Source organism: Hyaloscypha bicolor (assembly GCF_002865645.1).
Source record: "Hyaloscypha bicolor E unplaced genomic scaffold K444scaffold_182, whole genome shotgun sequence".
Taxonomy (NCBI): domain Eukaryota; kingdom Fungi; phylum Ascomycota; class Leotiomycetes; order Helotiales; family Hyaloscyphaceae; genus Hyaloscypha; species Hyaloscypha bicolor.
Window position 1 is genome coordinate 3,387,737 of NW_020194684.1, and position 23,982 is coordinate 3,411,718.

The window sequence follows — 23,982 nt, forward strand, 5'->3', positions numbered from 1 at the left end:
AAATAATATTAGAATATTATATAATATCTTATAATACTTTTTAGACTAGAAGAAATATCTAGAACCGAGTTTCGAAAATTAAATAAAGAAGCTTTAAATTATAATATAAGGGATTAATTACTATAGAGAATTATATCTAGAGTATATTTATCTTAACTTATTATTAATAATTAAAAGTAAAAAGAGATTATTATTAAAGAGCTATATAATAAGATTAGATATACTAGAAAAAAGAGTACTTTTTATTTAGTAGCTAGCCGCTATTACTAGAAAGATTACTATAACTATATATAGAAGTATATAAACGCCTATAAAGTTTATTAGTATAAGAGTAAAAATAAATAAGAAAAAGCTCTATATCTAATAAAAGCTATACTTTTTTTTTATTACCTTAGAATTAATATAGTTAAACTACTAGATTATAAAGAATATAACTTATTAGTTATTACTAGAGATAACTTCTTAGAATAGATTAAAGCTAGACCTTTAAAGAATCTAACTAGTAAGAAGATTACTAAGTTTATTTGGGAAGAAATTATTTATAAATATAGTTTATTTAGCTAGCTTAAGGTAAATAGTAGATCGGAATTTAAAGAAGTAATAATTCAGGAACTTAATAAGCTAGGAATTAATAGAATTATTATTTTGGCCTATAATTTCAAAAGAAATAGTATAATTAAAAAAGGGTATTAACTAATTATTTAGGTATTTATTATATTTATAATAGGTAAAAAGAAGCTTTAAATAGATTTACTATTATATATTCTATTTACTAACCGAGTTACTATATATAAACTAACTAAATTTATTTCTTTTTATATAGTCTATAGTAGAGAAGCTATATTACCTATAGAAATATATTTTCTAATTTAGAAAATACTTAAATAAAATAAAGTCTATAATAAAGAAATATTTCTAGAGATATATATAAAGCAAATATAAATAAGAGATAAAGATATTAAAGAAGCTAAAATAAAGAAGAATAAATAATACCGAGAGGAAAAGAAGTAATTTAATATTACTTACTAAATTTATTTAAAGCCTATTTCCGAAAAAAATCTAATTCTTATATATAATATTAAATTAATAAATTAAGATAAGTCAAGAAATATAAAGCTACTATATTACTAATTTAGCCTATATAAAGTAAAATATATAAATTAACTAAAAGAATACTATATATTAGAAGAATTTAATAGTATTATATTTTAAAGAATATATACCGGAAATTAACTTAAGTAATTTATTAAAAAAAAATAGATTCTAGTATTTTTCTAAAAATAAAGTTAATAATAAATATATATTTATAAATAAATATTTCAAAATAAATATAGAATTAAAAAAGGAAGTAGTTATAGAATACTATAAGTAAAATAGTACTTAGAAAATTAAGAAAGCTACTAGTATTATTATATATATTTTAGAATTACCGGAATTAGAAAAAGTAAAAATATATTTCTTTTATAAAAAACTAGAAGAAAGCATCTAATAATAGAAGCTTTTCTTAACCTAAAATAAAGTTTATTACCTTTAATTCTTTATATATCTTTTAATTTTTTCTTTTAACTATTATTTATAATCTTTAAAGAATATTATTATTAAACTATTATTCTAGAAATTAAATAAGCTTTACTATTACTTATTTCCTATTATTATCTAATTATTATTATTAGATAGTATTTTTAATATATGAAATTCTATTACTAGATCTTAGAAATCAAATATAAAGTATTTCTTTTAGTATAAAATTAAATAGGGAATTAAGAGGTTACTTTATAGACTCTTAATTCCGAACTATAATAATAGATAGTAACTATATTTGAAGATAGGAAAAGAAGAGAAAAAGAAAAAGAGCCTTTTATATATATCTTACTAAACTAGAAATCTTTTAAAAGCTTTACTTATTCTTTTATCTAGCTATTCTTATAGCTTATACTAGTCTAAAGCTTAACTATAATATTTATAAATCTCGATTTTAACTTAAACTACTATTATAAGTTTCCTTATAATATTCAAATAAACTTTCTAATTAGAAGTTATATATAGATAAAATAGCCGAATTAGAAGCCTTATAAGAGGAAAGGAAAACCTTATTAAATCTAATAGTTATTTCTAAAAGTATTTAATAATATATAATTCTGGGAATTTCTTAGATATTAGATAAACTATATCTGCCTATTTAAAGCCTATCTTATACTAGAAAACTCACTTCTTTTTTTATATATTTATAGCTATATTTAAGGTATATATTATAGCTACTTTAAAAGTATATATTAAGGCTTAGTTAGTATATTATATATTTCTACTTTTATAGAGAACTTCTTCTATATAGAACCTTTTCTCTAACTATAATACTATTTTATTACCGGAAACCGGTTATTTCTTTAAAAAGCTAATATAATTTACTAATTCTTATTATTAATATATTTCTTACTATTAAATATTATCTAAATAATTCCTATATCCTTAATACTAATTCGAAATACTTAATTCTTCTATATTCTATATTAACTTTAATATTAATTATTTTAAACTTAATAATAGTATTATAAATTCTATTTATACTATTTTATAATTCTTATTTCTATATACTTTAATATCTTTAGTATTAATTTTATAAATATAAATATTACTTTAAAGTTCTAACTAACTAAATAGTTTTATATTATATAAAGTCGACTTTAATAAGTACTAAATAAATATAATTAGCCTTTAGAAAAAATACGAATTAGTTTTAGAAAAAGTAATACCTTATTCTAAATTATTTCTTAATTCTATTATTTTAACTTCTTTTTTATTAATACTTACTTTATATTTTCCTAATATCTTTAGTATACTTATATATCTTATCTTTTATATATTTCCTATATTATTTCTTTTCTTTTATATTATTTTTTAAATTAATAGAAATATTTTTAAATAAATAAGGAATTAGAATATACTTATATTATAAATTTTTTATTATTTTCTTTTATATTCTAATATTTTAAATATTATTACTATATTTATATTTCTATTATATTACCTTCTTATTTCTTTATTATTACTATTTAGTTTAATCTGCCTTAATTATTTCTTTAATTATATTTTCTTAGATATATATATTTATATTCTTTTCTATAATAGAAGCCTAACTCTATATTTTATCTTTTATAATTATTTCTAATTTATAACTATATTATCTTAAATATATCTAATTATTATATCTATTTTCTCTATTATATATATTACTATTTTAGCTTTATTTTCTTATTAGAAAAAAAGAAAAACTTGAATATATATAATACCTTTATATAATTTAAAACTATTCTAATTTATTCTTTATTTTAGAATATATTTAAAAGAAATCCTTATAACCTTAAGAACCTTTAACTTTATAATCTATAACTATTATACTAATAATATCTTTATAACTTATTAAGAATAATAAAATAGCTGAAGTATAGATTCCTTAAGCTAGTAAAGTATAGTAGCTAGTTCTTATAAGCTATAATATTATTAAAAGCCTATAGATTAATAGTATTAAAGTTTAGAGTATTAAAGAAGCTTAGGTAGTTATAAAAGGCCTATTAATAATAGAAAAGATAGCTATAATTACCGAATTTAATATAAATATTCTAGATAAGCTAAGCGGTATATATAATAAGCTCTTAAAGTAGAAAACCTTTATTAGAAATAGAACTAAACTAGAATTAACTAAGGAGAAGCTAAAGAACTACTAAGCTAATAATAGGGAATTTGAGAATATTATTAAAGGCATTTCTAAAGGCAGATAAGAGAAATTTAATAAGATTAAAACTATAGTAAACGGTTTTAATATTAAGAGTTAGAATAGAATTATACTATATAGTAAAGCTTTTAGCTAATATATTAATAATATCTGTAATAACCTTAGTAAAAATATTTATAAGAAATTATATTTTCTTTTTAAGATAAAAGCTTTAGTATATAAAGCTATTTAGTTAATTAATAAAGCTACTTTAGAGTATATTAAGGATAAGAAGTATTAAAATACTAGTATATTTACTAAATCAGATATTATTAAGGTACTTAAGTATATTAAAGCTATTTCGGAACCTAGAGAATTAGAGTTTAAGCTACTATTAGCTAATAATCTTAAAGCTAGATAGTATATCTTTAATACTTCCGGAATTCTAATTAAGGGAATTTATAGTAATAAGCCTTTTCCTACTTTCCGAAATAAGCCTAAAAAATAGGGCCCTATTATAATTTCTGCTTTAACTTAACTAGATCTAGCTAAGAAAAATAAAGCTAATTTAATAGAGCCTAATAGAAAAACTACTAGTAAAGCTAGTAGAACTAGTATAACTAGATAAGAAGAATCTAGTAAGAATAAAAAGTAAGCTAAGCCTAAAACTTCTAATAAATAGCAGAGATCTAAGTACTAGACTAAGTATAAGATTAGTAAAATAAAGGAAAGTAAGAAGAAATCCTTTATTCTAAAGAGAAAGATATTATCTAGAAAGATACTTATAATTATATTTAGAATTAAGAAGCAGAAGATTAAGAATATTAAGTCCAGAAAACTTAATAAAGGCATTTAGTATACCTATAAGATACTAGCTAAATAGAAGTTAATATTTGCTTAGTAAAATAAGTATATTTTTAAGAAAATATATAGTAGTATTTTAGAATCTATTTATAAGCGAGAATATTATAGAGTTAATAATAAATTTCTTAAAGCTCCTTATATAATATATATTTAGTAACTTACTAATACTTTCTTTATTAATATATAAGAGATTAAAGACGCTCTAAAGCTAGTTACTAAGATCTATAAAGTTACTAAAAGCAAGAAGTATATTTTTATTATTTGGGTAAATAAGAAAATACGGGAATTCTTTTTTAAGAACTAGAAAATTAAGAAGTATAAATATAAGTATTATATTTCTGATTAATTCCGCTCTAATTTATAGCTCTAATTCAATATTATAGTTTCTATTTCTGAGTCTAGTATTACTAATCTGGATATAAATAGCTATATTTATAAGAAGAATTACCTAAAGTAAATTAAGAAGCTTAATATTTAAGAGCTTTTAATAAAAGAGATAGAGATACTATAGTTCTATTTCTAAAAAGATAATATATTAATATATAGAGATTTTAGTAATAGCTACTTTACTTTAGCCTCTTAATTCTTAATAGCAGATCTATTAATATAGCTCGGATTTTATAAGGTATTAAGCAAGTATTCTATTTATTTAGTTACTTACTTTTAGCTAGTTTAATACTTTACTTCTAGAAATATTAATTATAATTAGTATAAAGGTAATACTAAAGATCTAGCTATTACTAAAGCTTTAAGTAGCGAATTCTACTTTAATAAAAAGTATTAGAATATTAGCTATATTTTTCTTATAGACTATAAGAAGGCTATTATCTTTAATAAGAAGTTATTTAAAGATATTAATTACTTCTCTATTTCTAATAAATTTAAGCTGGAAGTAGCTAAGGAAATAGGCAAGTATTTACTAAAGGCGGCAGAAGAAAAGACTCCGAATATAATCTATTTAACTAGATAAATAAATGCCTTTAGCTAGATAATCTATAAGTCTGGAATTATAGAAAAGTATTAATTTTCGAATAATATATAAGTTAAAAGATAGCTTAATAATAATTTACTACTTAATAGGCCTTTTATTATAGTTCTAATAAGTCTAGTTATTATTAAGAATAGAATATATAAAATTAGAATCTTCTATAAGGTTATTAAAGCTTTTTATCTAAAGCTTTCTTCTTTTACTAAAAGTCGATTTAAGAATATTATAGATAATACGAAATTTAAAAGAACTATTTATTTAAAGTATATTAGTATAATTTATAATATAATTCGCTATAATAAGCCTCTTTAATATCTAGTAATAAAAGCGGAAATTAAGTAATAGTTAAAGGCAGATACTAATTAATATAGAAAACTATATTGGATTTAGTATAAGAATATAACTAAGCGGGTTTGAATTACTTTTAAATAAGTTCGGAAGTATAAAATAAGACTATTTAAGAGTAATAAGTCTTATTTTAGATATATAGAGGAGAAATTAAATTAACTAATAAAGGAGGATCTTAAATATTTCGTTATTTTGGACTCTAAGTAGGAATTTTCTATTATTTTTAGTATTTAGAAAACAAGTATAAATAAATAAGGGGTCAGATATAATATAGCAGGCTATACTTATTAAAAATTATATTATTTTAGCGGTTTTGAGATTTAGGTTATATAGTAAAGGCTATAGCCTTTTATATATAACTTGCAGAAATTATATAAGAAAGCTGGTTTTTCTATAGACTTAGAGAATAATTCTTTATAAGTATTTAATTAATTAAGCTTTTATATATTATATACTATTTATACTTTACTATTTATACTTTTAATTTGTTATTTTGCTATTAAGTTACGTTTTGCGCTCTAGTATACTTTATATAGGTTTTTGTCTTATTATAGTTTCCTTCCTATAATAGTTATATAATATAGCTAGGGTATTTTCTAAGAAAGCGGCAGATAAGCTTCTCTAGTCTTAATTCTTTAACTATAAACTCCGTTTTAATAGACTAAATCCCTTAATAAAGATAGCTTATCTCTATAAAATAAGCTCTAGTAAACTTGAAAAAATAAGAGAGTATTTTATTAAGAACCTAAAAAAGAGTTTTATTAAGCCATCCGAATTTCTCTTCTTATTACTAGTTTTATTTATTAAAAAGAAAGATAATAGCCTATAATTTTATATTAACTATTAATAGCTAAATACTATAATAAAAAAGAACCGCTATCTTTTATTACTTATTACTAAGACTTTTAATTAATTAGCCGAATTATTAGTATTTACTAAATTAAATATTTAATATACTTTTAATTAAATTTATATAGAATTAGCTTCTATAGTATAGGCAGCTTTTAGAATAAAATATGGATTCTTTAAACCGGTAGTTCTACTCTTTAGGCTCTATAATAGTCTAGTAATCTTCTAGTAATATATTAATACTATTCTAATAAATTATTTAAATAACTTTTATTTAGCCTATATTAATAATATACTAATCTTTTCTAAGAATAAAAAGAAGTATTAATAGTATATTAGAATGGTTCTATAGAAGCTCTAGAATACCGGATTATAAGTTAATATTTATAAATATAAATTTAAAGTTTTTAAAATAATATTTTTAGGATTTATTATCTTAAATTAAGATATATAGATAGACTTTACTAAAACCTCTATTATCCGAAACTAGTACCGACCTATAATAAAAAGAGAGATATAGTTATTTTTGGGTTTCTATAACTTCTACTATAGGTTTATTTAAGCCTATAGATATATCTTCTGCTTTCTGAACTATTTAACTAAAAAGAATACTTTACTAAAGTTTATACTTAATAAAATCCAGCTAAATGCCTTTAATTAGTTTAAAGATCTACTTCTGTCCGCTTTTATACTTCTCTATTTCAAATATAATAGGAAAACCCGCCTAAAAACCGACTATTCGGATCTAGCTACTATAGATATACTCTCTTAAAAAAGCCTAGAGAATAGATAATAGTATCCGGTCTTATTTTACTTTAAAGCTTTTTAAGGAGCCAAAAGCTACTATAAAGTTTATAATAAGAAATTTCTTATTATTATCTAAAAACTCCGAAAATAGTAGGTAGAACTAATTAGCTTACCTAATTTTCTAATTATTACCGACTATAAAGCTTTTAAATATTTCGGTACTAAAAGACTCTTAAATAAATAATAAATCTAATAGATAGATTTTCTATTAGAATTCTATTACTAGATTATTTATTAGCCAAATAAAGATAATATTATTACTAATATTTTATTTCAAAAGAATAAGCTTATACTAATCTAGAAATAGACTAAAGAAATTAAAAGAACTAGATAAGTTATTCTATTAGATCTAATTCTCGCTTCTACTAAAATAATAAATATAGCTTATACTTTTACCGAGATAGAAGAAATAGACGAGCTATTTATTATAGTTAAAGTTCTATAAGCTAATTAGATAGATTTAGCTCTAGAGAATAAATATAGGAAAGCCCAGAAAAATATAGATCTATAAGAAATATTAAATAGCTATATATTTTATAATAAAAGGCTTATTATACCGGACAGATATAATAATCTATAAACTAAACTTCTATAATAACTATTATATATTTCAGTTAAAATAAAATAAAAATTCTAGTTTAGAAACTCTACTAGTAGCTTATTTTTTCTATAGATATTAACTGCTTTATAGCAAATTACTATAAATATTAAAGGTCTTATAAACTAAGAAATAAAATATTAGGCCTATTATATCTATTACCGGTTCCTCTAAGAATATAGGATAATTTATCTATAGACTTCTATATTTCTAGCTCTATAAGTAAGAAATATAATAATATATTTATTATAATTAATTAATTATTCAAATAATATATAAGTCTACTAATAACTAAAAATACTATAGCTAGAACTACTATTGGCCTATTCTACTATTATATCTAGTAATTCCGAGATTCTTCTCTTACTATTATAAGTAATTGAGAATTCTAGTTTATTTCAGACTTTATAAATAAACTATTAAGATTAATTAGAATTAAGCTAAAGCTCTTAATTATAAAATATACTTAAACTAATAGATAAATAGAAATTATTAATTACTTTTAGAATAATTAGGCAGATTTACTTCTAGTATTTAATATTATAGGCACTGCCTGCCTATATAAATTAACCGGCTTATTTCCTTTAATAATTAACTATAGATATAAATTCAGGCTAAACTTTAACTAAATACTACTAATAATAGAGTTTAAAATACTAAGAGAGAAATTTAATCGGGAAGAAATATAATAGTAGGCTAAAAGAATTAATATTACTATTAATTACGCCCGAAAATATATAGTAATAGCTTAAAAGTATTAAGCCAAATAAACTAATAAGAAATAGCGAGAATTAGATTTTAGTCCAGAAAATATAGTCTATATAATTAAAAAGATATAGAAAATAGACTATTTGTCTAATAAATTAAACTATTTCTTTATTAGACTATTTAAGATTAATAAAATAGTTAGTTATTTATATTAATTAGATCTTCTTCTATTATATAAGATTTGGCCAATTTTCTATATAAATAGACTTTATAAGAATTCTACTAATCTACTATCTGGCTAGACTAATAAAGAGCCTAGTTCTACTAAAGTTAATAGTAAACTTAAATAGGAAGTCAAAAAGATTCTTTCTTTTAAAATATTTTATAGTAAGCTTTATTATAAGATTAAATAGAAGAAATAAAATATAGATAATAAATAGTATCTTATATTAAACTTTAAAAACTTAGTATTTAAACTATATAAATTCTATAAATAGAACCTTAATAAAACAGGATCTTCTATTTGGCTAAATAAAGGAATTCGGTATACTAAAGAGAATAAGTTTAATAAAAACTATTCAGATAATAATAAATCTCGATAATAAGGCCTTTATAATTAAAGAAAAAAAGAAAAATCTAGATATTTCCCGGATTTTATCTAAACTCTAGTATATTTCTTTTATTCTATTATATTAGTATCTACTTTCTTTTCTAGAAATCTAGGCAAAATATCTTCCTTTATTATACTAGATTATATTTTGCTATTTAGATAAATTACAAAAAAAAAGTAAATTCTTAAAGCTAAGCTAAAGGTAAATACTTGCTTATATTAGTTTGAAATATTATTAAAAATCGAGGGAAATCTTTCTAATTACTTTAACCTTTATAATCTTAACTATTTATACTACTACTACTACTTTAATAGAACTATTAATAAAGATAAAATAGATAAGAAATTCCGGTAATATATTATCTATAGCCGGACCAAATAAGGCTACTTACCAGATCCTGGATAATTTAAATAGTAGTAGTAGTATCTCAAGTTTAGTAACTATTACTATTATTAATATAACTATTAGTCAAACTATCTTTATAGACAAAAATAGTAACTTTCTTATCTAAGAATAAATTAATATATAGAATATAGCCTATATTACTTTTAAAAATATATCTGAAATTACTATAAAGAATATTTTGGTAGAATATTCTAAGAATAACGAAATAGAGGTTTTAATTACTAGTAATAATAAATCTAATAGTTTAATAGGCGGAATAAACGGTATTAATAAGAACTTCCTTATTAATCTTATAGAGCTAAATACTAAGAAAATTAAAAAGAGTAAGGCCAGCTCGTTTAAGAAGTATAAGGCATTGAATAATAGCGAGAATTCCGATAATAAAAAGACTAAAGACAGAAAGACTTCTAGTAATAAAGGAAACTTTAACTATAATAAAGGTAGCTAAACTAGTATTAAGACGTCTATTATAACCAGAAGATATATAGTACTAAATAGTAGTTATTATATAAAGCGCTAGTCTGAAACTAAAAGCTAGTAAATAATTCTGAAGGCCGAATTAAAGAAGTAATGCCCTATAGATATTAATAAATTAGTATATAATACTATTTAGAAAGTCGGAAAATTCTTTAGAAGCTTTTATAAGATTAAAATTATATAGCTTAAGGCTCGGGAATTCGACGATAAAATAGCTTAAATAGCCGCCCTTAATATATAAGTCTCTATTATAGAGGAATAACTTGAGAATATATATATTAAGCTTAAAAAGGCCTAGAAGTTAATTAAGCAGCTCAGAAACGGTATAATCAAGCTAAATATTACTATTCCAACTAAGAAGAAAGGCAAGTAAGCTGCTATATTAAAGCCTGTATTAACGGATGAACTTGATCTGCTATCCCCATTCGAAGACCGCCCGATAATAATAGTTCCAATATTGGCTATAGCCTATATAGCACTTCCAGACTATATTATCGATATAGGTGCAGATATAATGCGAGTAACGGATACTGAGAACTGGCCGGAAACGTACTAGGAACTGGGTTATTCTGGCGGAGTCAAGACTACACTTCGATTATAAGTAAGCTATAGGAATTAGACGGAATGGGGTTAATGGCCGTTATTTCCTCTTTTTTCTTTTCTATACTGCGGCTGAATAATTCCCTAAATAAGGGCATTTAGACCTCTCTTTAGGGGGGGGTAATGTGACGGCTGGCGTAAGGGTATAATCTGCCAAGGACAGGATATTGGAAATAGGCATAAAACGAAGCTAAGCCGGAATTGCTTGGACGGAACAATACTAAAGGTCGAGGCATCCTCCCTACTTTATTCTATAGCTTAGTATTTTCCAATAATATGAGATTCTTTGAACTTTGAGCCTTCGACTATTGCATTAATCCCGCCGTTACAGTCCTAAATTCTTTAGCAATATATGGCTTAATATAAGAGAGTATATTAGAAGGTTTTTTGCATTATTATAATAATATTTCTTATTAAATTTTCTTTGGAATAAGAATTAGTGACTTGCATTTAGTGGGGTAATAAGCCTGAATTTAGGTACCTAATTCTTGGGGCAAAGAATCGCTTATATTATATAAATATTCAATTATAATTTAAATAATACTCGATTTTTCAATTATAAAAGCTCGTATATTAATCGAATTCGCTATTATATAGTGAACCTTATGCCTCTTTTTAATTAGCTAGCTACTTCTTGTCTCACTAATAAACGCTATCTTGCCTTTGCATCTTATACCTTTGGTTTTGCTCCATTAATTTGATCCCTAAGGGTTTCGTATGCAATTCCATGCTCTCTCGCGTATTTCCCAATGGATTTAGTCTTCTTGTAATCGAGATATCGTTATGAGCCGTCTATAATCGCACGCTCCCTGAGAGCTCGTTGGGATGGTCCGCGAATTCGGTATGGTGATTTTTCTTTATAGACATGCTGAGGGGCCAAAAAGGCTTTAGAAAACAGTTGATTTGATAGTAAAATATTATGTGGGTGTTGAATTATGATTTTTTGGGAAACAGCGATTTTGGGCGGTTGGGTGGTCTGGGCGGTTGGCCAGTGAAACCTTCTAGTGCCTCATGACCCCCGAAAAGCCCGAACGCCCTCCAGATTCATCGAGTACCATATTCCCCCCATGCTAGGTTGCACTGTACGCCTCACCCCTATATAAAATGACTCTGTATTCATGTCTCTCTTTCAGGTGTGTCAGTAAGGATTTCATGTGCCAGATTCCATCGCATTTTGGCCTCGAAATGTCGCTTGGCTCATCAATTTCCCCAGTAAGCTCACTGCTCTAAAGGCAATCCTTGCAAAATAAGAAGTACGATTGAACTTTAAAGTGTTTACGGTGGGCACTGATCGCGAGGTTGAGCATCCAGCCAACAGGAGCGAATCAATCGAGCACGAGCTTGCTCCGAATCCATCACCCCGTGTTCGCTCAGGACACGCGTCACACCTTCGTTTTAGCACTGCCTTTCTTTCAAGAACACCTTCACCAGAACAGCTACAATCCTGCCTTTTAAAATAAATGTAGTGTTCATGGCGAAGTTCTCATAAACCAAAGATGCCGCAAGCAAGCAATGTAGACCGCCCGTCGTGGGTGGAATTTCACGGCGACTTCGAACTTCGAAATACAGTTGAATTTGCAGCGCTACCTAACGGGAAGACGGCGATCATTGACCTGTTACCGCCAGCTTTGCCGAATCCCACTAAGAACAGGAAGATACTTTTGGTTATTGGTCTTGTGTTAGCAGTGTTTGATGTGTTCATTTTACCAATTGTGTTCTTCTATTCCCTGACGTATGCGTCGAGCTTGACACCGAGATACGGTAGGCGACGCTTCTGGGAATTTGTCAGAAACCCCTGATATAGTGGCTGATTTCTCTCTTCGCGCAGTCTTTATCGTCATAACGTGCCTCTTTTGCATGATGACATTCGCTCATTATACGCATCGATGTCTAAGATTGATGCTCAAATGTTCCATTCGGTACGGGCCAATTGGCTGGCAGAGAAAATGGCGTCTGGTGAGTGTAACTACTAAATTAAGCCTCATTTCAACCACCTAACAACTCGCAGCTGGAGTTCACTAACGTCCATTTTGCCATTTGCGCTTCTATCTTCGAGACTCTACTCTTGATTGGCACTATCCCAGAACTTCCAATCGTTCGGCTCTGTGCGATGCCGAGCGCCACTATCTGCTATTACCTGGGAATAATCTTCCTCATCAGCGCCTTTCTCACACAAAGAGGCTACCGCTTGCCCTTCGACATGTCCTCCACACCAAAGGGAGCGATATGGAGACCGGTATTACTAGCTATACTTGAGGATACGGGGGCGATCGAAGCACGGGGAGAACTTGCACATCGAGAGGCCGTGATGAAGAGATACGAAGCCAGTCCACCTTTCAGACGCATGTTGTTGCGGCTTACGTGGTTCTGGGGCATTAACCTCGTGATTATAGCGATTGTAACAACTATTTTGATCGTGGCGTTGGAAGAGAGGATTGCTTTTGGGGTGGGGTGGGGAGTACCGTATCTCTGGTCTACGTTGTTCGGGCTTTGGACTGTGCGATTTGTGAAGAGAAACTTGACGGACGAGAGGGTTGCTTGGCAGACCGGAAGGTATTTGGGAGCGAGGATATAGACTTGTTTTGGGTTGCGGAGCGTTTACAGTTCTTGGGAATCTGACAAGGAAGGGAAATGGACAAATGTTTGATGAAAGGGCCAGATCGCAAGTATTGTCAAAGTAGCCAGCATTCGCAATTGCATCTTTGAGTAAGTTCCGTGGTTCCAATTCATTGCTTCTACATGATTGCAGATCTTAGCTTCGCAGAACAGGATCCAATCAGAGGCAAATCAGTCATGGTCACTGAAAAAGAAGCTGGGATCGTTTTAAGCGAGAACCCCTTTTCTTGTTTATAACGACACATCACTGCCAATATTTTGCAGCTTTTAGATGAACCAAACTCTGTAAGACAAGAATGGAAGTAACTTCGGTATATACTATTACCTGCATTAATTACTGGATATGGCTACGAAAGCCAAAATTTTACAAAACTAACCACGATATCACCTTCCTACTATTATCACGATATGGCTACCTAATGATTTATCCATGGAATTCATTCCCCCTCATGATCTAATATTCTTTGGCCAATTTCCATCTGCTTTTCTTTATGTCTTGATATATAGCCACCCATTCTGCATACCCAATATCAGTAGGCGCCCATGGCTGGAAACTATCATAGGTCAGATCCATTCACGGATCTGTGTAATCAACATCGCCGAAGAGATGCATCATAGCATCCAACATTGCTATACAGAGACTCCCGTCGCCACCCCTTTGCCCCCAAACAGCCTTTACCGCTCGTGCTCTTCCTGTAAAATATCCGTCTCTGACTGAGTCGCTAGAAGGATAGGTTATTGACTTTGAAGGGATATCGAGGTGCTGGGTCGCGAGGTCCTATGGCCGCCTCCGGGCAGGGTGTTCCAAATAGCCAGCGAGCCAAATCCCAAAATCCGAGACATTAATGTATTTCTATATGTATTACGGCCCGTAGAAGCAAAGGTTAAAAAACTGCAAGAAACGCGCCAAATCGCTACTCCTGACCTGGCAGCTAGCTGTCACCTACGCCGTATGTATGTCTCATACACTAGACGGCCTCCGTAGGTGAAGCTGGCTTGGTTATGCTGAGGAGGTCAAGGACTGAAAGCAGGGTAGTGGTAATCAGGATTCCCATTGCCATGTTTTGTTTGTAGACGGATAGACGGATAGAAGGAGAAAATCACTATCCGGAAGGATTCTAATTCTTATCTAGTAGTGGTATCTAGGTATAGTACATATATATACAATTATTAACTGTTAAGTTGGGTTGGATTAACTAGCGGGCGACCGCACCTGGTGGGTGCCGTCGCTGGTCTGGGCGTCGTCGTGGTGGTTGTTCCCCCCGTCCTCCGCCTCGATGATGATGTTCGCCTGGCTCGACTGGCTATTGACGTCCCAATCGTGCGTGATGAGGATCCGGTCGCGGCGCGGAGGGAGGGAGAAGTCGGAGTCGACGGCGCCGTCGGACTTGCCGGTCCTGGTCTTGCGGTCGCTCATCTTGTAGGACCAGGCGGACGTGTTGTCGACGTCGTTGAGCTTGAGCCCGTTCGAGCGCATCCAGGAGGTGAAGGGCTTGAGCTGACCCCAGCAGGCCGTCACGATACTGAGGCACTGGATGACCCCCTCGATGATAGTGTTCTCGCACAGCTGGACCGTCGGGTCATCGGTCTGCGTGCCTTTCTTGATGGCGGTAAGCTGGACTATCGCGGCGATTGGAACACTATGGAGTTCGAGGCAAATGAGTTTCGAGTTCTTTTTTTCTCTCTTTAGGGGAAGTCTGGGGGTAGATAGTGCAGGACTGGGACTGGGACACTAACAAAAGCCGGGGTAGGAAGATAGCGGCAAACATCATGCGACGCCTCGCCGTCGTTTGGATGCTGGAAACCAGAACGATCGCCTGAACCATAAGCAAGAGATCGGTCAGGATGTTCGAGCCGGCGACGAAGTAGCGCCATGCCAACTGTAGAAGCCCGGCGAATCACAATTAGTATGGTCTGTGTTCGCGGCGCAGGAGGAGAAAGCGATGGGGATTAGAGGAGGTAGGTAGGTACTACTTACCACGCTGAAGCACTTGCCGTTCCATATGTCCCAGGTCCGGGGCACTGAGCATTGGAACGCGGTCCCGAAAATTATAATAGTGGCCCAGACCCCAATAATGGCCTCGACGACGACGGCCAGTCGCCTATCCTTCGCGGTCGGGGTGAGGCTGCGGATGAACACGGCCAGGGATAGTTTGGAGCACGCCAGGCTCAGGATGTAGAGAAGAGACGCCGCGTAGAGGCTCTGTCGATGAGAGAGTCAGCCTCTCTGCCTCAAGCGTGAAAAAGAGGGAGGGAGAGTTGGGAGACGCGCACCTTCATCACCCGATCCAAGCCTACGCTGGAGACGGTCGTGTAGTGGTCGCCATAGCCGGCGGCGACGGCCAGCGAGATGGTGATGCCTTGGGCGATGCCAAACACCAGCGAGGCAAATATCAGGAGGTCATCGGCCATGAGTCTCCTGAAAAGGTGGAGCTTTGAAAAAACTCTGGTCGCGACGCTGAAGACCATGATGACCATGAGAAGCCATGTGGTCACGTTGACCGCGGGGTCCTGGGAGTCGCCCGTGAATCGCGACCCCATTGCGGTAGATATGTGGAGGAGTTGGGTGTGGATTCTTCTTGCCTTTTCACTTCAGTGAGGAGAGGGTGAAGCAAAAGGCAAGCTACGAGCATGGAGCTATCGAGAGCATGCGTTATTAAGAAGGGCGGTGGTTACGCTCCTCCTTTGATGATATTAGGCCTACTCGTATCACCTCGAGCACGGCATATGTCGAGGCCGTTTACTATTTCCCACCCTCACTGTGGCAGGCCTTGTGGACAGGGCAATCCCGAAGAGCCCTCGCACAAGGCCTCGCAAGGCCTGATACAGGCACATAACGAGAATGCAGAGCGCTGTTGAAGGAGAGTCTCAGGACCCTGCCTTTTTGAGACAGGTTCTGCTAGGGGCTGGCTTTGTAGCAGCGTTCCATGCCCAACTTCCACTTCCACGCCTCGACAGCGACAGCTGTCCCTGTGGTGATAGTGGAACCACTACAGGGTACGACTATGGAAAATTACCCCCTAAAATCAAAATCTTATTAATCACTCCGTTTAAAAAACTTTCTAAAAACCCCCCACTGCCCCCGAAATTTTTTTAATTAATTTTTTCTTTCTTTATGAAAATAGATGAAACTCAATCGGTAGAACGATTCAATATAATTTAAAACTTTAAAATCGGTATGGGCATGCTTCTAGAGTCACGTGTTACGGCTCGGAACGAACCTCGCGGTCTACGAGAGACTACTCATAAACGGGTATAGCTTGAAACACGACGCGAAGAAAGCCCATAACCTTATTCCTCCTTCTTCTTTCCTTTTCAACTTCGGATCTTTAATAAAACTGCCTCTTACCCTCTTAATTATTTGTTATACCTATATATACTATAAGTAAGAATAATTACTAGAGGACTAGCAAATTGAGTTCGCTACAAAAATAATTAATTTAGGATATTTATATTATATATTAGGTTTATATTTAATTATTATGCAGGACTTACTCGTTCGTACCTTCCACAAGTTACCACTGGTGGTTCGTGAAAGCTACCTGGTCAACCCCCCAAATTGGTGTTCCTCGCTAAATTTGTAGCGCAAACCAACGCAGACCAGCTAGCTAGCTAGAAGTCCCTCTTACACAAATTACTATATGAAATACTTGGCCAGGTCGCTTTCACCAACCACCAGTGGAAACTAGTGGAGGGTACGAGCGGGTATCACGTCTCACTCGTATGCTGTAATCCCATACTATGGAAGCCCATATATATTGCTCCCAGCCTAATAATCCCTACTACAATAGCATGTATCCCTTTCGTCCGCTGAGACATGTCTAGCGCTAGCAAGGAGACCTTGCTCAGAGTGAACTAGCGTACTTTTGGTTGAAATTTGTTAGTCATCTTTTACCTTTTCGCCCTGAGTGTGGCCCCCTTGCTAGCGCTGGACATGTCTCAGCAGACGAAGGGGTAGTAATTAAATGAGCTTCAAATTAGTCAAGTTGTATTTATAAACGTATTCTCGTAGCACTTAAAAGCCTTAATTACTCGATCTATACTTCTCTTTTCTTCCTTTTATAAAGAGAGTGATTTTTAATATAATTTTACAGTTTTCTAACTTATATACTATTAATTCTAATAATTACTAATAAGCCAAAAAAAAGTAAGAAATTAGATAAGATTCAATTTACTTTAATAATTGATTATAAGCTTAATATATAATATAAACGTTTAAAAATGGTTATTTTAAGGGTTTAAATTATATTGAATTATATTATTTTATTAACTATTTATTTTAAAGAAAAGAAGTTAATTAAAAAAAAGGGTAATTTAATATGGTTTTAATAAAAGAAGGCAATTTAGTAAAGTTTTGATTTGAGGGATGTAGTAAGGTCTATTAGAAATGGGGTAATTAAGTAATTATGATTTTTTGAGGAGTAATTTAGTAAAAAGCCGTTTAAATACTGCGGGCGGGATTTCTTAGAACAAAGTCGGCGTTAACTCCACTCATATCCAAACAGGCTGTACTCCGAACCTAATTTGGGTCGATCCCTTCCCGATTTGGGTATGATGAAAACGACCGAATGTCACACATTACTCCTAGCGTCTCCGTCAAGAAGTGAGCAATTCAAGTGTGTGGGGGGTGGGTCTGCTCGCTGATTAGAGGTGACTCCCTCTTTCTGCTCTTCTACTCCTCTTCTCTTCTCTTCTCTTCCTGTTGATGTGAACCTCCCACCTGTCTCCGTCCCACCCGTCGATCAAGAGAAAAGCAGAGTCATGGAGTCCTATGAATTGAAGAGCCAAGCCTCAAGTATCACAAGGCCAGCGCCGGGAGCGACCCGGCTTGCCTCTTCCGTGCGCGAGCGTGACGATGCGAACCTCCAGCGGATGGGGAAGAAGCCCGTCTTGAAGGTACAGCCCAGACCACCACCACCTCAAGAAGACGAGAGGAAAACAAATGGGGAAGAAGAATCGTCAGACCAGATTTGCTGATCAGTGCCCCTCCATCTCAGCGAAACTTCGGCATCCTCTCCATCCTCGGCTTTAGCTGCACCATTCTGGGTACTTGGGAAGGTTTGCTTGGGTGAGTTCGCACGATCCCCGGGCTCGAGTGTCGAGAGATTCACATAGCTAACCCTTCCCTCCCTCCTCAGTACCTTCACCGGCCCTCTTACAAAGTTTGGACCCCCCTCAGGCGCTTCGCCGTCCCGTTATGACCACTGCACCCGCTGACAGGTATTCCCAGTGGCGGCTCCGGCGGTGCCATCTACGCCTACATCTTCGGCTGGATAGGCACCTTCGCCAATTTCATGGTTCTGGCCGAATTGGCCTCGATGTATGCGGCTTGACCCTTGGTGGAGCCCGTGCCAGAGCAGCGGCTGACGACAAGAATAGGGCCCCTACCGCTGGCGGCCAGTACCACTGGGCAGCCATGCTTGCCCCATCCAAACATATGAAGTTCGTTAGTTTCATCACAGGTCAGTCTCCGCGCGCAGGAGACGATGATGGCTCGAGATCGCTGACGTTTGGGGGTCCATAGGCTGGTTTGCCGTCCTCGGCTGGCAGACGGCGTTCGCCGCGAGCGCCTTCTTGGCAGGAAGTATGATCCAGGGCGCCGCGATCCTAGGGAACGAAGCGTATAATGCCTTGCCCTGGCAGGCGACGCTGATTACTTGGTGTGCACTGAGTCTGGCACTGGTCATCAACCTGGTCGGCGGCAAGCTCCTGCCTCGCGCCGAGACGGTCCTCTTGGTGGTGCATATCGTTGGCTTCTTCGGCATCCTCATCCCGCTCGTCTACATGGCCGAGCACAACACAAAGGAGCAGGTCTTCCTGTCTTTCCAGAACGGAGGAGGCTTCAAGACGAAGGGGCTGTCCTGGTTCGTCGGTATGACCACCTGTGCGTTTGCCTTCGGCGGAGCTGATGCCTCCGTGCATGTAAGTTGTTGCCATCAGAGCCCTCTCCCGGCCGCCTCAAGACGCCCCTCCCTAACAAAACCTCCGAATAGATGGCGGAAGAGGTCGCGAATGCGTCCATGGTCATCCCGCAAGCCCTCATGCTCAGCCTCGGGATAAATGGCTGCCTCGGATTTGGCATCTTGATCGCCATGATGTTCTGCGCCGGCCCGGATCTTGGCGGCACGTTGGGCCAGATCACTGGCTATCCCTTCATGGGCATCTTCTTGGAAGCGACCAACTCGGTGTCGGGCTCGCTGGCCATGTCTGCCATTGTCATCGTCATCTACGTCTGCGCGCTCATGGGCCTGCTGGCCGCCGCCTCTCGCCAGCTCTGGTCCTTCTCCCGAGATAGAGGAGTTCCAGGGTGGCGATTGTGGAGTCGGGTAAGGAACCACTCGACCCACCTAGGAGTCTTCATTTATTCAGGATATAACTAACGCTCCCCGCAAATAGGTATCCACCTCTAGGCAGTTGCCGGTCCCCGCCATCCTGGTCTCTGTGACTATCTCTTGGCTGCTGGCCATAATCAGGATCGGCTCCAACATCGCCATGATGGACATCGTATCTATGGCCATATCAGGCATCTACCTATCCTACCTCGTGGTCTCAGTCCTGCTCTTCATCCGCCGGGTCCGCGGCGACATCTCCCTGTATAACGACAGCGACGACGAAATTATCAACGTGCCCGGCGCGAAACTCGTCTGGGGTCCATTCCGATGCCCCGGCATCCTGGGCACCATCATCAACGGCTACGCGATCATTTACATCGCCATCATCGTCTTCTTCAGCTTCTGGCCGTCCTCGATGGATCCGTCTATTGCGGAAATGAACTGGAGCATCCTCGCCATCGGCGGCGCCATCTTCTTCGCTATCTTGTACTACATCTTCCGTGCCCGCCACGTCTACACGGGCCCCATTGTGGAAATTTCGCTATAGAGAGATCGCCACGTGGCGCGCCGGGAAAGGGAAAAGTTGCTGGTGTATTCAGATGCTAAGATAGATTACCTATCTGCCGGAGCCGGTTTGGATGTATTTTTTTGTAGCAGTACGTGACTAGGTTCCCTAACGTTTACCTTTTTTCATTCAGAATCAAGAATACAAACAAGCACCAAAATGGGATACCTATACTCGGAAGCATCTGGAGGCTAGTTTCGGCTCCCCACCCCCCTTCGTCTTTTTGGGCAGCCCACTTCGGCTTCTGGACTGGCATCCGATTTGGGCTCTCGGTTTCCACGTGATCGAAACCCTTAACGTGATCTTTCGGTTCGGAAGTACTACTTTCGGATTAGAGCCTGAGGTAAAGCGTATCTGTAGTACTAACGCTGCGAGTACGTTAGCTTGCAAGACTGCACCGTGGAGTAATCTCAACCTGCGTCTCTTCTAACGCGGCTAGTTAGCATCGCCGCATTGCTCACGTACTAATCACCCTCGCCTCACCTTCTGCTCAAGATGTTCTGTCACGTTTCCTACTCCTTTTTACCTCTGTAGTCGAACCAGCGAGCCACAGATTCACCAGACGCATCGAGGGTAAAGAACGTCCATCCGCCAAGGTTGATGTGCATTGCACAAGACCTCCCTCTTAGATATGAAAGAAATTTGATATATCTTTACCACTAATATGCACCCAGTTCGGGTATACTCTTTGCTCATTTTGGTTTATTTTTGGCTATACTGCGGACAGCGTTATCCTCCACCCTGTTCACTCCACCCCTTCATAATAACAGTCCATTTCCATACCAGTTCATAGCTAAGTCTTCAAATCTCAGCGCCATTCAAAACTTCACCCTTGCTAAATACCTAACATTCAACCGCTCCAACTTTTAAACAATATCCAATATCCGTACATCAGATTCCCCAAACCAACCAGATTTCTCGTCATCCAAGCCAAATACCCCAATACGATGAAAAATTCCACTTGACGCCTGTTGCAAAGCGAGGCCTTCCAAATTTGTGATTCGAAGACACCATGTTAACACTGGCTCCCCGAGTTTCTGAGTAGAGTCAAAAATATCGACCTCACAAAGGCCAAGCTTGAGGCGAAAGGTGTTATCCGAACGCTCTAAGTGTCTGTTATCCTTGTACAGATACTGCACGTTCGGGTCACCATTAAGACTTTGCTCATCGAGTATCCGCCATCCCTCTTTTAACTGTCCACGCAACGTGATTATACCCGCCGAGACTTGTCCAAATAAATCGGCACCTGAAGGGATAGTTGATGCGTTGAGAGCCTCGCAATATTCACCGGCGGAAGTATACGCGTTGTTGAAAACGGTAATCTCGCCGTCTAAGGCTGCCCAAGACCATGATGGAGCGCGATATATAGAAGGTCGAACCCCTTTGAGGACGCCCCAAAGAAGATTGCCGGCCAGCTCAGACTTCCACAGCCCCGCAAGATACGTGTCACCGGGCCGTGTGTGAGAGATATATCTTGCGAGGCCAGAGAGTGCTGGCAACTTGTCTTGCGCAAATGTCAACTGGCGTGACGCATAATCCCTAACGATATACGACCAGGCAAGTTTCTTCTCCATTGCGGGGTCAATGGTATCAATATTGACGGACAGTAGATGGTTTTTCGTTTTGGTCCGAATGGGCTTGGGTAAGCCGGGGAAGGAACCTTGGACTTGGAGGAGACTACCAGCTTCGCTATAGTTCGTGGTTTTGCATTCCCACTGCATTTCATTTGCTCCGTACGATAATATCCGAGGTGATAGTAAGCTCTCTTGTAGTGTCCAACCACGCTGATGTAGTGGTTCCATCTTGGTATCCACCAATGGATGAGAGCGAACGAATACTGATCCAAGAGACCCGTCTTCTGCTAACTCAAACCTAAGTTTCGCAGGAGGTGGTTCTTGTTGGGCACGTGGTATGAAGCAACCACCTTGTGTATCTTTCGCTCCTGAAGCTTGAATAGTGAAGAAAGCATTCTTATAAATGCTGCCCATATTTGCAGATTCTGTCTGCCAGTCTTGAACGGAATCCTGGATGATACAGAGAGCATCAACCCAGAGATACTGTAGTCCGAGTTTTTGAGTTATCTCAACGGCATCTTGGATTGTCTTTGGTAAATCAGACGCGGGTATTTTCTCTGTTTTGTCTTTTAAATTTGCCTTGGTTAGAATGTTATTCTGTGCGGTACCCCAACAATAACTCAAAGCCGCGTATCTACCAGTAGCACCAGCAGCAGGTATGCAAAGGCGCAGGGTTTGAGGCGAGATGCCATTCCCAATATCAATTAATCGAGTCGGAAGAGGCGATGCGCTTATTGTTCCACACAATGGATGGGATGAGAGACATCCCCTTAGCCAACGGCTAGCAAGCTCGAAGTTGGCATCGGACGCCGGATCCAGACCTACATCCCGGCCTGGAAAATATCTTGCCGCCAAATCAACTATAATCACGTTAAAGGACTTTACTTTGAATGGATTACAGGAATCGTCATACCAGGATCTGCGAAGAAGCCACCAAGATGCCATGCATTCATTGACCTCTGCCTTGAATCCCATTGTGAACATTCCCACCAAATGTTACTCTCGAGGTCGATGGGTTGATCGATCCGGTGAAATACACTGATATTTGAGTGTTGGACCTGGTCTTCTATCCATGGCAATGTCTGATGCCTTGCTGAGATGACGTGGCGCTTCTGGTGTGAGGCTCGGATTGAAATGCAGAGAGCACATCCTCTGTCGGCCGTGTCGTCGAGAGAGCTAATATCGGGGTAATCCCTCAGAAGCGCTTTATTTGCGGGGAGTCTGAGAGTAATCTGAGAACATATCTCGCATAACGAAGGCTCTCTATTCATTATTAGACGTTGCTAGAATGGCACGTTAAATCTGGATGGAGTTTGCGCCAGGCTCGGCAACAATACCTGAGGTATTAATACCGGTATTGATACCACCTAGTATTAGTCAGTATTACAGGGATTAATACTGGATCGATTAGTATTAATACTAAGCAAGCTCTCACCGCCTTTCTACCCCGCCATCCCTCACCCCCCTTCTTCCTTACCTTTTCCCTTCTTATATATCGATTTTCTTTAGAGTATATCCTTAAAATGTCTTCCTTACTTAAGCAAGACAAGTCCCTTGCATTATCTCTTATAATAAAGTCAATTATATCTAATTTAGCTCATACCAAGAAACAATCCCCTATTTGGGCCCACTACCGGTAATTATATTAAAAATAAGATCCAGTTTATTCTCTATTACTTTTATTATATATAAGGTAAAATATTATTGCTATATAATAATATAAGCTTAGTAAATATAGCAAAATATCCAAGGCCCACTTGTAATTATTCTAGGGGGATAGTAGTTCGACACACCAGCACCTGACATTACCACCCAAGTTGCGGATGCGGCGCTTTTTCGCCACAATTTGCTTGCAGAGCTTGCATTCCTGACTGATGTACCCCGTAGTCATAATGAGCTTCGTGCTGCAAGTTTCACCTACGCAGTACAAT

General features: G+C 35.5%; 4 protein-coding genes across 4 annotated transcripts; 2 read left to right on the forward strand and 2 right to left on the reverse strand.

Annotated features, from left to right (window-relative positions):
- Nucleotides 1-11,975: 11,975 nt before the first annotated feature.
- Nucleotides 11,976-13,669, forward strand: K444DRAFT_656751 (uncharacterized protein; the record flags this gene model as incomplete). The annotated part of the gene is made up of 4 exons (XM_024886110.1): nucleotides 11,976-12,015; nucleotides 12,483-12,725; nucleotides 12,793-12,920; nucleotides 12,973-13,669. 4 exons carry the CDS (start codon nucleotides 11,976-11,978, stop codon nucleotides 13,537-13,539), a joined length of 978 nt encoding a protein of 325 aa, XP_024728423.1. The 3' UTR covers nucleotides 13,540-13,669.
- Nucleotides 13,670-14,691: 1,022 nt separating this feature from the next.
- K444DRAFT_601868 (uncharacterized protein) lies at nucleotides 14,692-16,121 on the reverse strand (the record flags this gene model as incomplete). Its single annotated transcript, XM_024878701.1, has 4 exons — nucleotides 14,692-15,220; nucleotides 15,312-15,460; nucleotides 15,559-15,783; nucleotides 15,855-16,121. 4 exons carry the CDS (start codon nucleotides 16,119-16,121, stop codon nucleotides 14,773-14,775), a joined length of 1,089 nt encoding a protein of 362 aa, XP_024728424.1. The 3' UTR covers nucleotides 14,692-14,772.
- Nucleotides 16,122-18,169: 2,048 nt separating this feature from the next.
- Nucleotides 18,170-20,768, forward strand: K444DRAFT_620617 (amino acid transporter). Its single transcript, XM_024881744.1, has 8 exons — nucleotides 18,170-18,476; nucleotides 18,578-18,648; nucleotides 18,719-18,742; nucleotides 18,811-18,900; nucleotides 18,960-19,042; nucleotides 19,105-19,502; nucleotides 19,574-19,906; nucleotides 19,977-20,768. The coding sequence occupies exons 1-8, from the start codon at nucleotides 18,342-18,344 to the stop codon at nucleotides 20,457-20,459; spliced, it is 1,617 nt and encodes a 538-aa protein (XP_024728425.1). The 5' UTR covers nucleotides 18,170-18,341; the 3' UTR covers nucleotides 20,460-20,768.
- A 385-nt stretch (nucleotides 20,769-21,153) lies between these two features.
- K444DRAFT_574095 (HET-domain-containing protein) lies at nucleotides 21,154-23,344 on the reverse strand. Its single transcript, XM_024877422.1, has 2 exons — nucleotides 22,965-23,344; nucleotides 21,154-22,911 (listed from the first exon to the last, which is right to left on the reverse strand). Exons 1-2 carry the CDS (start codon nucleotides 23,320-23,322, stop codon nucleotides 21,344-21,346), a joined length of 1,926 nt encoding a protein of 641 aa, XP_024728426.1. The 5' UTR covers nucleotides 23,323-23,344; the 3' UTR covers nucleotides 21,154-21,343.
- Nucleotides 23,345-23,982: the final 638 nt, after the last annotated feature.

What these genes read in the sequence shown, in the direction of transcription:
- K444DRAFT_620617 (XM_024881744.1), top strand. Translation starts at nt 18,342, where the DNA reads ATGGAGTCCTATGAATTGAAGAGCCAAGCCTCAAGTATCACAAGGCCA. An exon ending in GGAAGAAGCCCGTCTTGAAG is followed by an intron (nt 18,477 to 18,577) that starts GTACAGCCCAGA and finishes CCTCCATCTCAG; the next exon opens with CGAAACTTCGGCATCCTCTC. An exon ending in GAGCTGATGCCTCCGTGCAT is followed by an intron (nt 19,503 to 19,573) that starts GTAAGTTGTTGC and finishes ACCTCCGAATAG; the next exon opens with ATGGCGGAAGAGGTCGCGAA.
- K444DRAFT_574095 (XM_024877422.1), bottom strand. Translation starts at nt 23,322, where the DNA reads ATGAATAGAGAGCCTTCGTTATGCGAGATATGTTCTCAGATTACTCTC. An exon ending in TGGCTTCTTCGCAGATCCTG is followed by an intron (nt 22,912 to 22,964) that starts GTATGACGATTC and finishes ACGTGATTATAG; the next exon opens with TTGATTTGGCGGCAAGATAT.